The 13039-nt window shown below is 46.0% G+C and overlaps 1 protein-coding gene across 1 annotated transcript; it reads left to right on the top strand.

Annotated features, from left to right (window-relative positions):
* Positions 1 to 3219: 3219 nt before the first annotated feature.
* Positions 3220 to 5705, top strand: LOC136511499 (3-ketoacyl-CoA synthase 4-like). The gene is given in 3 exon segments (XM_066505553.1): positions 3220 to 4172; positions 4174 to 5456; positions 5555 to 5705. Coding segments are annotated over 2 exon segments (1563 nt in total). The 5' UTR covers positions 3220 to 3533; the 3' UTR covers positions 5098 to 5456; positions 5555 to 5705.
* Positions 5706 to 13039: the final 7334 nt, after the last annotated feature.

The raw sequence follows: 13039 nt of genomic DNA on the forward strand, positions 1-13039 counted from the left end.
CTGCTGTGCTGACCGGCGAGCACGCACGCACGAGCACGAGGGCCAGGCTGGGCGCGGAACCGGATGCCGCCGGACTCCCTCCCTGTCTCTGTCTCTGACTCTGACTCGAGAATCTTTTTCGCTTTCCTTCCAGGGTCGGCCGGGCCAGGCTTTCTTTTCCGGTCGCGTCCCGATGAAACAACAGATTTCTGTTTGGCATCCCGTCCCTGTCTCCCGCTTTACCGAGCATGTACAGGTAAGGTAAAAAAAAGCTTTTGCGAGTGCTCCTTGTACCTTTCTTCGGTTTCGGGAGTGGAATGAGAATGGCTACAAACGGATTGGGGTTGGTGGTGTCAAAAAGTTTACCTAGTTCACAAAAGTAGTTAGTGAACAAATTCGTTTTCCCGTGGGAGGTTCAGGGCGTGTTTGGTTTCAAATAAGTCACCCACTTATAAGTTAAAAAGTGAAATATGTGACTTATTTTGCCAAACAACATCAACTTATAAGTCACCCCTGCTTATAAGTTTTAAGTTGGTTCACCCCTGCTTAAAACTTATAAGTCACCCTTTTCCGCGTGGGGCCCACACCTTTAATGAGGTTATAAGTCATCTACGACCAAACAAGTATGACTTATAAGTCACTGGTTTTCGGTCACCTGATTTAATAAGTCACCTGACTTATGGAAACCAAACAGGCCCTCAGTCCCATTTTAATAAGCTAACAACGTCAGTCAAAATGATGAGCGTGGCAGAGCAAGGCATAACCAACGGAGGCTAACACTCATAGTGGTTCTAGTACATATAAAATGGTCTACGTAGACTAAGAAATGTTGAGATTACTATTAACACAATGCAAACTATCACTACTTGTGATTTGTAAAGAATTTTTTTTTCTTTTCATCATACCTCACCTTTATTTCCTCTCCCTCTTCTTTTTTTTAGTATGGACCACATTCTCTCTCCCCAAGCATATATAGCTTCTGCATGCCACTAAGACAAGTGTAGAGCACCTACTTTACTTATCCGATCCTACATGGCACTTGAGGCTACTAGGGCCTTGTTTAGATTGCAAATTTTTGCAATATGGACACTGTAGCACGTTACGTTTGTATTTGACAAACTTTGTCCGATCATGGACTAACTAGGCTCAAAAGATTCGTCTCGTGATTTACAACCAAACTGTGTAATTAGTTATTTTTTTACCTACATTTAATGCTCCATGCATGCGTCCAAAAATTGATGTGATGGAGAGAGAGTGAAAAAACTTGGAATTTGGAGGTGATCTAAACAAGGCCTAGTAAAAAAACAGCGTTGGGGAAGCCCTAAGAGAAGAGACGAAGCATGTGTGGTTAGCAATGGACTGAAAACATAGTGAAACTATGGGTGCTTTGTTTCATCGTGAAATTCTATTAGGAGCATTTCATTTCATAAAACCATACAACATTAAAATATTTACGCCACCGTTCATTAAACTTTGTTGTGACAGCTTTTGCAGTGCCATAAAGTTAGGATCTATCTATATCTCGCCAGAGTGATGCATCATATGAATTACTATTCATCTTCCTCCTCCTGATGAATCACTGTTCATCTTCCTCATCGCTCTAGCTACTACCCACCACCCTGCCGCGGCAGCCTCCTTCTTCACCTTCCCGATCTTCGGCCGTGGCGCCCCTAGGCCTAACCTAGCCCGGCCGCCTCTACCGTCGCTAGGGCCCTAACGTCTAGCCGCCGTCCCCACTGCCTGGCCAGCTTACCTCCTCGGAGCCCCCCTTTTAAGGCCGTCGGACTTTGAGAAGATGACCACCTGGCATTCTTGGATTGGGTAGAAAAATTTGAGTGATGGAAAGGCTCAAATCACACGAGTTAGGGATAGCTTTTACCTAAAGTTAAGTCATGTAGCTACTTTTTTTAATATTTCTTAAGCTCTCTTTGTCCTCGCAAACGACAGCTTCATTCATGCAATGCGCTCCTCACATAATTTTTCTATGAACTGGAATTTAAGGCTACAATTGCTTCTGCAAGGTATTACGACGGTCTACGAAGCTACCAACTAATGTGACATGGTACATGCACGCATACGTGGAATCCGTGGCAGCACGACACGGTGGTGCGTTGGAGCTAGCCTAACATGGCAGAAACGAGTTGGTTATGCCAGGTTGGCGTGAACTGTCTTATCTAGGTTACGTTAAAGAATGGTTTATTAATCTGGCTCTTTGATAAATAAATATTACATGGGAAATGGATACGTGAATATAACGGTATTTTCATTGTTTAGGTAGGAAAATAAAAAATCTCCTTATCCAGTCATAACTTCTCTTGGATGCCATCTCACGGCCAGTCAACATCCCACTATAACACTACCTTCACAGTTAACCAGCTATACCTCCGGTCTCTACACATTTGCTTGTTTGGTCGCAACTCATGGAGTAACAACTAATCATCCTTGCACTATTTGATAGGGAACATGAGATCATCACAAAGATGAAGAGGAAGTTGAGGTTGTTTAGGTCTAACGCCTCTCTCTCTCCCCCCCTCTCTCAAGGTAAGGCATGAAGAAACAACCTATGGCAAGCAGGTGAGCTTAGCAGGAGAGCCTAAAGACAAGAAGGATGATCCATTTGGCTAGAACATTATTCCCTCCGGTTCTCTAAAACAAGTCGTTTTGAGGTTGTCTTAAGTCAAACATTTTAAACTTTGACTACAAATAACTTCTTTTGGGTTGAGTTTGAAAATATGAAAGTGATGTAAGTAGATTCATCTCGAAATGTAGTTTCATAAAAGTATATATTGACTATATTTTATAAATATTTTATAGCAAAAAGTTACAGTCAAAGTCGTTTCTTAAAGACCGCGTCGATGTCCAAAACGACTTGCTTTAGAGAACCGGAGGGAGTATGTGATTAAATAATTTAATAGAGAATATTAAAAAATTATCATCACTCTAGTGACCATTTGTAGTTTTATAAAAAAACTGAAAACGTCATTCGAATACGAGAGAAAACATCAATTTACGACTGAAAATCTTTCTCACCCCTCTAAGCTGAAATATTTTCTTGGAAGATTGTAAGCTGAAATATTTTACGGCCTTACTTTGTCACAAAATTTGTAAGGATGTCCACATTAGAAGTCCACTCATCAAGGAGTATGAAATCCAGGATTCTTGGAGGGTGCCTCTGCAAAATCCCAAGAAGAAACGGAGCACAAGAGCCAAAAACCCCCTCCTCGTCGCGCACCCCTTGCCATTATTTATCCCCTCTCCCTCTCCCTCTCCCTCTCCGCAACAACCCGTCCCCGCTTCGTCCTACGCCGCCGCCGCCGGATTCGCTCCCGTCTCCGGCGGCCACGCCCATTCCCCGCATCCCCACCTTGCGCCCTCCGCCAGCTCCTCTCGGCCGCCGCGCAACTATCTCCACCAAACGATTACAGCGACCACGAGACCAGCAACGCCTCCACCACCAACGGGAAGGATCCATCCAGCCAGTCCACGCATACCCCGTCTTTGACTCGCACTTCGCTTTCCAGATCTAGGCGGGCGGGCAGGCGGGCGGAGGAACGATGAACGGAGGCGCTGCCCCGCCGTCGGCGGCGAGCGCGGCCACGGCCGCCGCGACGCCGCCTCACCGGCGGCTGCCGGACTTCCTCCAGAGCGTGAACCTCAAGTACGTCAAGCTGGGGTACCACTACCTCATCACCCACCTGCTGACGCTGATGCTGCTCCCGCTGATGGCCGTGATCCTCCTCGAGGCCGGGCCCACCGACCCCGACGACCTGCGGCAGCTGTGGCTCCACCTCCAGTACAACCTCGTGTCCGTGCTCGTCCTCTCCGCCGTGCTCGTGTTCGGCGCCACCGTGTACGTGCTCACCCGCCCCCGCCCCGTCTACCTGGTGGACTTCGCCTGCTACAAGCCGCCCGCCCACCTCCAGGTCCCGTTCGAGGAGTTCATGCGCCACTCCAAGCTGTGCGGCTTCTCCGAGGACGCGCTGGAGTTCCAGCGCAAGATCCTGGAGCGGTCCGGGCTCAGCGAGGAGACGTACGCCCCCGAGGCCATGCACGCGATCCCGCCGCAGCCCACGATGGCCAACGCCCGCGCCGAGGCCGAGACCGTCATGTTCGGCGCGCTCGACAACCTGTTCAGGTCCACGGGCATCAAGCCCAAGGACGTTGGCGTGCTCGTGGTGAACTGCAGCCTCTTCAAACCCCACGCCGTCGCTGTCGGCCATGATCGTGAACAAGTACAAGCTCCGCGGGAACATCCGCAGCTTCAACCTCGGCGGGATGGGGTGCAGCGCCGGCGTGATCGCCGTGGACCTGGCCCGCGACATGCTGCAGGTGCACCGCGGCACCTACGCCGTGGTGGTAAGCACGGAGAACATCACCCAGAACTGGTACTTCGGGAACCGCAAGTCGATGCTGATCCCGAACTGCCTGTTCCGCGTGGGCGGCGCGGCGGTGCTGCTGTCGAGCCGCGGCGCGGACCGGCGGCGCGCCAAGTACTCGCTGAGGCACGTGGTGCGCACGCACAAGGGCGCGGACGACAAGGCGTTCAACTGCGTGTACCAGGAGCAGGACGGCGAGGGCAAGACCGGCGTGTCGCTGTCCAAGGACCTGATGGCCATCGCGGGCGGCGCGCTCAAGACCAACATCACGACGCTGGGCCCGCTGGTGCTCCCCGTGAGCGAGCAGCTGCTCTTCTTTGCGACGCTGGTGGCGAAGAAGCTGCTGAGCGCCAAGATGAAGCCCTACATCCCGGACTTCAAGCTGGCGTTCGAGCACTTCTGCATCCACGCGGGCGGGCGCGCGGTGATCGACGAGCTGGAGAAGAACCTGCAGCTGAGCCCCGCCCACGTGGAGGCGTCCCGGATGACGCTCCACCGGTTCGGCAACACCTCCAGCAGCTCCATCTGGTACGAACTCGCCTACATGGAGGCCAAGGGCCGCGTCCGCCGCGGCCACCGCATCTGGCAGATCGCCTTCGGCAGCGGGTTCAAGTGCAACAGCGCCGTGTGGCACGCCCTGCGCAACGTCAAGCCGTCGCCCGACAACCCCTGGGAGGACTGCATTGACCGCTACCCGGTGGAGCTCGTCGACGGCTTCCCCACGCACACGCCGCAGCAATAGTCCCTAGTAGTATCTGTTCTGTTCTGTATCCCACCCCGCCTCCTCTCCTCCAGTCCACTCCACACATCCATCCATCCATGGACACAGAAATCTTAGCCTCAAATCCTCACCTGGCTGGCTAGTGGTGTGTAGTGACATATACACGGGGCGAGGGCGGGGCTGCTTTCCCTGGACATGAATGATTGCATTGGAAGAATCTCTAGGCTTTCCCTGGACAGGCCTCCTCTGCTCTGTTCAGTTGTGTAACCAAGTGTTCGGCAGCATCGGGTCTTTGGTGTGTACTTCATGGATCATCCGGTCCGAGTCCGAGCGAGAGCATGGTCCCCCTCCCCCAGCTTGTCGCTGCACCTGAACCTGTGGTAAGCTTGAGTTGTGCTGATGATTGTTGATTTGTTGTATGTACATTTGTCTGTTCAGCCATTGCTGCCAGCTGATTGTCATTTACCGGTACTACTAGCTAGTGGTCCAGGCTCCGGATTACAGAGGAAGAGGGTCCATTCCTCTCAATTTTACCAAAAAGAAGTGTCTTGAGTGTGCCGATGGACGGATCGATCGAGTCTCTGTTTGTCGTGTTCAATTGGAAATCTTGCTCTTGCTCTTTTTAACTATGCCCTATGTATATCACTGGCCTGCCTTTGATGACCAGATGTATGCATTATAGCTGTTTTTTTTTCCTTCAACAGATTATCTTGTTAAATTCCTAATCTCTGAGAGGTGATTTTGTTCACACAAGTTGTTTTACTTCTCTCTGTCAGTTTGTTCAGCTATATTCCTTGTTAAACTGAAGTCTAAAATATTCATCAGCGCCCTGCATACAGCCATGGCCCATGTGCTACAACCCCGAACCCCGCCCCCCCCCGCCTCTGGACCCTTGGTCAAATCATGTTCCTTGTGCTGGCTGCTGGGCCACGCTATAGTACGGGCCCTCTCTCCAATTCCGATGTGTCATCTTGTCTAGCTAAATGTGCAGGCTGCATGTTAATCAAGTACTCTATACAGTGTTCGGCCGGTGATATTTGGCTGGCGGGTTCATTTTTTTTTTCTAGCTGTAGCAGCATTTTTCTCTCACAACATTTCAACACTAACAGTAAATTCCAACATGAACAGTGCCAGAATAATATCAGCGGAACACTCAACTATTTTTTTATGGATTGAAGTACTCAGAAACCAGCCAGCGGTAAGTGAAGCGAACACTGTGCCAACTGCCAAGCAAACAATGGTCCTGTTCGCTTGTGTTATAATTCGTATTTTTCAGCTTGTTTTTTCAGCCAGAATAGTGTTTTTTTCACGCAACAAATTAGCCGGAACAATGTTTCAGCTTATTTTTTCAACGAAGCGAACGGAGCCAATGATGCAGGGCAACTGCTAATGCTGCCAAGCGACATCCGTTGGTTACTACTACGAGTAGGATTTGATTTGGAAGGGTGTGTAATTTGCTGAAGCTGGCAGGAGTAATTACAAAGGACACCAGGCGCCATATCGCCATCAGTCTAACAAAGCTGCCTCGACTAGGTGCCTTGTTTGTCTAAGGTAGTGTTTAGTTGGTAAATTTTTTTGGAAAATGGTACTGTAGCACTTTTGTTGTTATTTGACAATTAATGTCCAATCATAGTCTAATTAGGCTTAAAAGATTCGTCTCGTGAATTTCGTCTAAACTGTGTAATTAGTTTTATTTTTTATTTATATTTAATGCTTCATGCATGCGTCCAAAAATTCGATGTGACGAAGAATCTTGAAAAATTTTGTAAAATTTTAGGAACTAAACGCTACCTAACTAACACGATACGTGCCCATAAAACAAGATACCGCCCATATATGAACCTCAACTTGATGCCAGTATAGCATCGACGATTGCATATAAAAGCTGCTTTTTTTAGCAAATATAAAAGCTGCTATATGTGGATGTAAAAGCTGCTATGTATATGAATATTGAGGTTCATCTTTTTATGGCCCGTATATGAACCTCAAAATACTGCCATATATGAATAATATAATAAAAGCTGCCATACCTGAACCTCAACATGTGCCTCCCTAGCGCTTCAGTCTCACTTTCCGGTTTAGCAAAGGCCCATCCCATCTGCACTTGCCAAGGATTCTAAGACTGGGCCAGAGTGAGGTCCGAAAATAGAACCCAAGCCCTGAAAGTGATGGGGGGAGCCCAATACCGCCAGGCGGGCCGTGTGTCTGAGCTAACTCGCTTTCCACCCAGATCTGTGATGAAGGGTTCAAGGATAATACCAGCTATTCGGCTTCAACTGGTTTGTGGTGTGGCCATGAATAATAGTTAGATACCAAAGGTTAATGGTTAGGTAGCTAAAAATTAATTAAAATCAGCTCTAGTCTATTTTAAAACATAAGGCTAATAGGTGGATTAATTTTTTAGCAAGACTTCTACCGGCTGTTCGGCTGATGGTTTTTACGGCTCATAAGCCAGCTGATGCTGTTTTGTTGTGAGAGAAAAACATTATATCATGAATGATAAGCCGGGCTGATAAATTCAGGCGAACAGGACAATTCATCTCCTCACTAGTCACTTACGTCTTCTCTTCGTGCGCGAGATGTCATATACTAACAGGAGTAGTACTACAACATATAGTACATATCAATAAATATGTTAACATGGCCACTCCCCACGGGTATGTATTGATAAAGAAAATTAGACCTAGACCGGGCAATACAGCTTGCGAGAACAAAACAACTGAGGCCGCTGATATAGTACTACCTCCGTTTTCTTTTATAAGATGCAACTTAACATGACATGATCAGCTAAATAACACTTTGACTATCTATTTATTTATATCATACCTTTTATGTTTATAAATTTATGAAAAATGGATAGTATATTTGAGTATAAGTCTAACCGTATCAAGTATATATTATAATAGTTAGAAATTGTAAAACTAAATTATTAGTCAAAAAATTTCAAATCTCAATCTTGATATATATACATGTGTGCCTTATAAAAATATGAAGGTAGTATTATATATACTAAATCAATATGGATGTAGTATTATATATATATATATATATATATATATATATATATATATATATATATATATATATATATATATATATATATATATATATACTAAATCTTTGATGTGAAATGTGTACTCGCTCGTCCAACAATAAACGGCCACCTTATGTTTTGTAGAGTCAACCAATATTAAATTTTACTCAATACATAAAAAGAATATTAGTGTTTACGTACGATACTAAAGAAGCGTTATTAGATTAATCACACGCTATGTATGTATTTTTATAGTAAATCTATTTAAAAATACATATGTCATTATTTTTTTTTTATAAATTTAGTTAAATTGAAAATTAGCTGATCTTAAGCCGCGAGACGTACGTATACTTATTTTAGGACCGAGGTGCTTAAGATGATTGTGCAGTTTGGGGCCCGGTGTACGGCGACTGGTAGTACGTCGTGCGTGACTGGTGTGTCGTGCGTACGTACTCGATCGCCTGTGTGCCACTGCTCCGTGTGCGGCTCAGTCAGGCGTGCGTGCATGGGTGCATTTGCAGAACGAAACTGCATGCAGCAGGTACGTACCCTGTACGGCGCACATGTAGCGGATGGAGCTGGACACTGCTGGACGGCGGCGGTGTCGGCACTCGGCTCTTTAGGTAGGTTCGAACTTATCCGCTTAAAATTTATAATATTTTTTCTCATAACAAAAACAATTTTAACGGGCTTTAATACCAGCCGACCATATCTCTGTCTTGATTTGGCTGTGGTCAGCGGCCAGCGCGCGCGGTAAATGCAAATATGGAATCATCATCAGGCTAATGCTCCATCGGCTTTGGCTTTCTCTGCAACTGATCGGCCGGCTATGGAAATTAAAGATGGGAGTAGCAGCTTTGACCTAACCAGTCGTTACGACAAGAACGAGCGATGACAACTGATTGAGAGAGACCGCAGAGACGTGATCCAACTGTGTGTAAACTAAATCGAAATCGGCAAAAGCGAAGATAAAATCTGATTTGATGTAGCATGTCCGGGGGACATTGCCTTGTTTTTTGGGACAACTGGTCTTACATGTACAAATTATAATCGCAAGGTTTGGGGGGGCACTGGACACCGAGGAATTAACATATATGCTGGCCGGGTCCTGAAAAAAGAAATGTAATTCTATGTTTGAGATTAGTAAAAAAAAGTTTAAGTTTGACCTATTTTATAAGAAATAATATCAACATTTATGGAGTATCTCTAAATAGATTTACTATGAAATATATTTCATAATTAATCAAATGGTAGTTATTGATATACTAAAAGAGAACAGACGTTATCATCAACTACCAAAACTCGTATTGATTTCGACAATGACTCATATTTTACAGTTGGATTGACGGAGAAGCTTATTACTAAAAGAGTCATGCAAATGTTGCCTATCTCTCACTCCAAGATTTCTTAGCATTGATGATTTTCTTGACTTAGATTTCAAAGACATACTTTTAATATGTTCAGAAATGCCTCTCCAGCTCAAAGATTTCCTAACATTTATTCTAACCCCCTAGTTAATATGTTCAGAGATGTGTCTACATTTATTTATTTTTCTTTATGACTTGTACTTTTAATGCAGAACTATCTGTTTGAGGATTCACCAACATAAATATGCATTGAGATTTGGCTTGTTGTATGCTATAAATAGATGTGCCCGTGCAGTGATGGTATGCACAACCGCAACATTCATCATTTGTAGAGTACTAGCACAAAAGAAATACTAGCAATATCGATACCATACTAGTAGTCCATGATATGATGGCTATAAAAGCAATCATCCATGTCCTAGTCTTCTGTTTAGTTTTTACAACCACTAATACAGAGATGGGCTTTACTCCCGGTGGGGAACCCCCTCTAGTCCCGGTTCCCCACCCGGGAGTAAGCATCCGGGACTAAAGGGTCTACCTACCTTTAGTCCCGGGTCAAAAACCGGGACTAATGGTCCCCTTTAGTCCCGGTGCGTAACATCAACCGGGACTAAAGGTCCTCCCAGCTTTAAAAAAATAATGCCTCCCACCGTTGCGTCCCGTGAGATTCGAACCCAAGACCGCATGCATTGCCTCGCGCGTAGCTTACCACCCCACCTACACAACACATTTAACAATGGATGCGATGCTTCCCTTTTGAACTAACCCATCGGGGGACCTTTAGTCCCGGTGCGTAACACCAACCGGGACTAAAGGTCATTTAGTCCGGGTTGGTGTTACCAACCGGGACTAAAGGGTCTACCTTTAGTCCCGGTTGGTGTTACCAACCGGGACTAAAGGTTTGAGGACTTTTAGCCGTTGGGCAGGGACCTTTAGTCCCGGTTGGAGACACCAACCGGGACTAAAGGTCTCTCTAGTCCCGGGCGCAAAAAAATACCGGGACTAGAGTCCATTTTTGCCTCGGATAAAAGGTCTGTTTTCTACTAGTGAACGTTCACAACACACAAAGCTTGTGGTGAGGATGATTGTTACCAAGAAAAAAGATTGGTTATCCTCAGTTGCAAGCAAACCATCGAAATTGGTACACCATACGCTACTCGAGCCAAACACAAAATGCCGTGATGCCGTGCAAAATTCTAACATGCCTTGCATCTGTCGCAACATTAGAGTTGAAGAGGAGCACTTCATCAGCGTGAGCAAGCTTGTTAAACTTGCACGCGAATGTCACAACGCAGTGCCACCTAAAAGCAAATGTGGAAGTAAGTGTGTCTAATATCATCTGTCTTGGTTTAATTTTAGAAGAAAAAAATATATCAGTATAGTTCCTTTATTGAGTTATGATTTGAGCAACAAAAATATAAAATATTTTTCAATTGACCAGCGAAAGCAACTTTTATAGTAAATAATTTGGAAAATCAATGTCTCTTCTAGTAATCCTATTATATCGTGCTCGTTGTTTGTTTGCCTAGTAGATCTTCGTCTTTCTCCTTTTCCCTTATTCTACGGGCACACCCTATTTTAAAACTAAAACCAAATATAAACTAAATGTATGCCAAAATATCATGCTTCATACAAGCAATAACTTTCATCGGCTAAATATATATCATGGAAATTAGCAATATCCGTCACAACCGTTATCATACTAAATAAAGCTCATAATAATGATATTATTTCTATATCATTGTCAAAGATTTGATTGGCAAAGTTCCTGCCCGATTTTCGAAAGATAAAATCTGATCAAACAAGTTGTGATCAATTATTGAGGGGCCAATCAATCACGAGCCAATGCAACAAATCGCGTCGCTCGGTGATCAGTCTGTTTCTCGATTTGACCCGGGGCCTTTTTCCCCGTTTCTGAACGGTCGTCGATCGAGGGCCGGCCGGGGGCGCACGCATCATGGCGTGGCGTGGCCGGCCGAGGGCCTACTGGCCATGTAAGCATGCATGCATGCAAGGGCGCGCGACGCAATAATTATGCACATCCACCAGACCACCACATCTTTTCTCGACTTCATCCTTCCTGCTCCTGCATGGACCGACCGGTCGATGATGGGATTCTTCTGCTTCCTCTCCTTTTGCTTCTTTTCATTCGATTCGATCCCTTCTCTTTATTTATTTATTCTCTTTTCCGTTTATAGCTCCAGCCAGGAGGGCAGAGGCCGGGCTCTTTGTTTTGTTGTTGTTTCATTCGTTCACTCCCAAGTGTGCACAGCAGCACCTCCTGCTCTGTTCGAGAGTGTAGCGCAAACGCGCGGGCATGTGCGGTGCCTTTCGCTTTTTTTGCAAAGGAAAGTAGGGACACGACACGTTTGGGCCTTTGGAGACGGGTGGGGTGTATATATCAGCGCGCTGTGCATGCCCTCGCACACCACCTGGAAAGACGCATGGTTTCCGTGAATCCGTTCTACATTTGTGTGTTATTATCGATAATAAAGAGTAAAGACATGCGATAATAAGAGCGTCTCCAGCATTAGCCCTTAAATCAGAGCCCCTACTTTTTATTTAAGAGCTTCCTCTCATTTTTGAGGGCCTGATTTTTTACCTCTACTCCAACAATAGTCCTTAAACCAGAGCCCTCAAATCCCATTTCTTGGACACTGACAACCAGGACCCACAAGTCATTCTCAGTGCTCTTTCTATCTAAGCTATCTCGCTGGGCACAGAAGGAGCTAGGAGGTCGTACGCTGTGACGAGATCTGAATCTGAGTTATGCTCGCACACGCGGAGATCGCGCGAGGCTCCTCCAGTGGCCGCCCGCGGCTTCTTCTTGATGGGAGGGAGGAGCGACGAGGAAGAGAGAAGGGACTCCTTCTCCGGTGGCCGTTCGCGTCTTCTACTCCGTGCGAGAGAGAGGAGCGACGAGGCGGCCGTGGCTTCTTCTCCGTGGGAGAGAGGAGCAACGGCAGAGGATCGGTGAGGGGAGCAGGTGGTCACGACAGGGAGCGACAGGGAGCAGAGCTCGCGTGGAGGGGGGCCGTGGCCGGAGGTCGCCGGATCTGGTGTCGTTGGGAAGTTGTCGGGCCAAGGATAGGTGGATGTGGAGGGACGTGCGAGCCCAACTGTAGAAACCGTCGAGTAGGGGCTCCCTCCATAGCCCCCTGATCGGGGGGATGAGATCGGAGGGCCTCCTACTTTTGAGGGATGGAGTAGTGGCCCTGTGGAGTGAGTTTCTTGTCTCTCAGCGCTGAAAAATAGGATAGAGGCCTAAGTAGGGGCTCTGCTGGAGATGCTGAGCCTACTTCCTTTGTCCTGTAATATTCCATTCTAAAGATTTTAGACAGATTAGAAGAGAATACAAAAGGCACATGTACACTCATTTTATTTCTTAATTGGATGCTACCATCAACAAGATTCATGGTGATTGGTTAAAAAATAGCAAATAGCAAAATAATATCTACCAAATTTATGCAACTATTTAATGCAAAACTGTTTTGTTCACCTAGAATCCCTTATATTTGGGTACACATTTTGAATGCTACTCCTTCCGTCCTAAAATATAAGG

The sequence above is a fragment of the Miscanthus floridulus genome, chromosome 16 (assembly GCF_019320115.1).
Source record: "Miscanthus floridulus cultivar M001 chromosome 16, ASM1932011v1, whole genome shotgun sequence".
NCBI lineage: Eukaryota > Viridiplantae > Streptophyta > Magnoliopsida > Poales > Poaceae > Miscanthus > Miscanthus floridulus.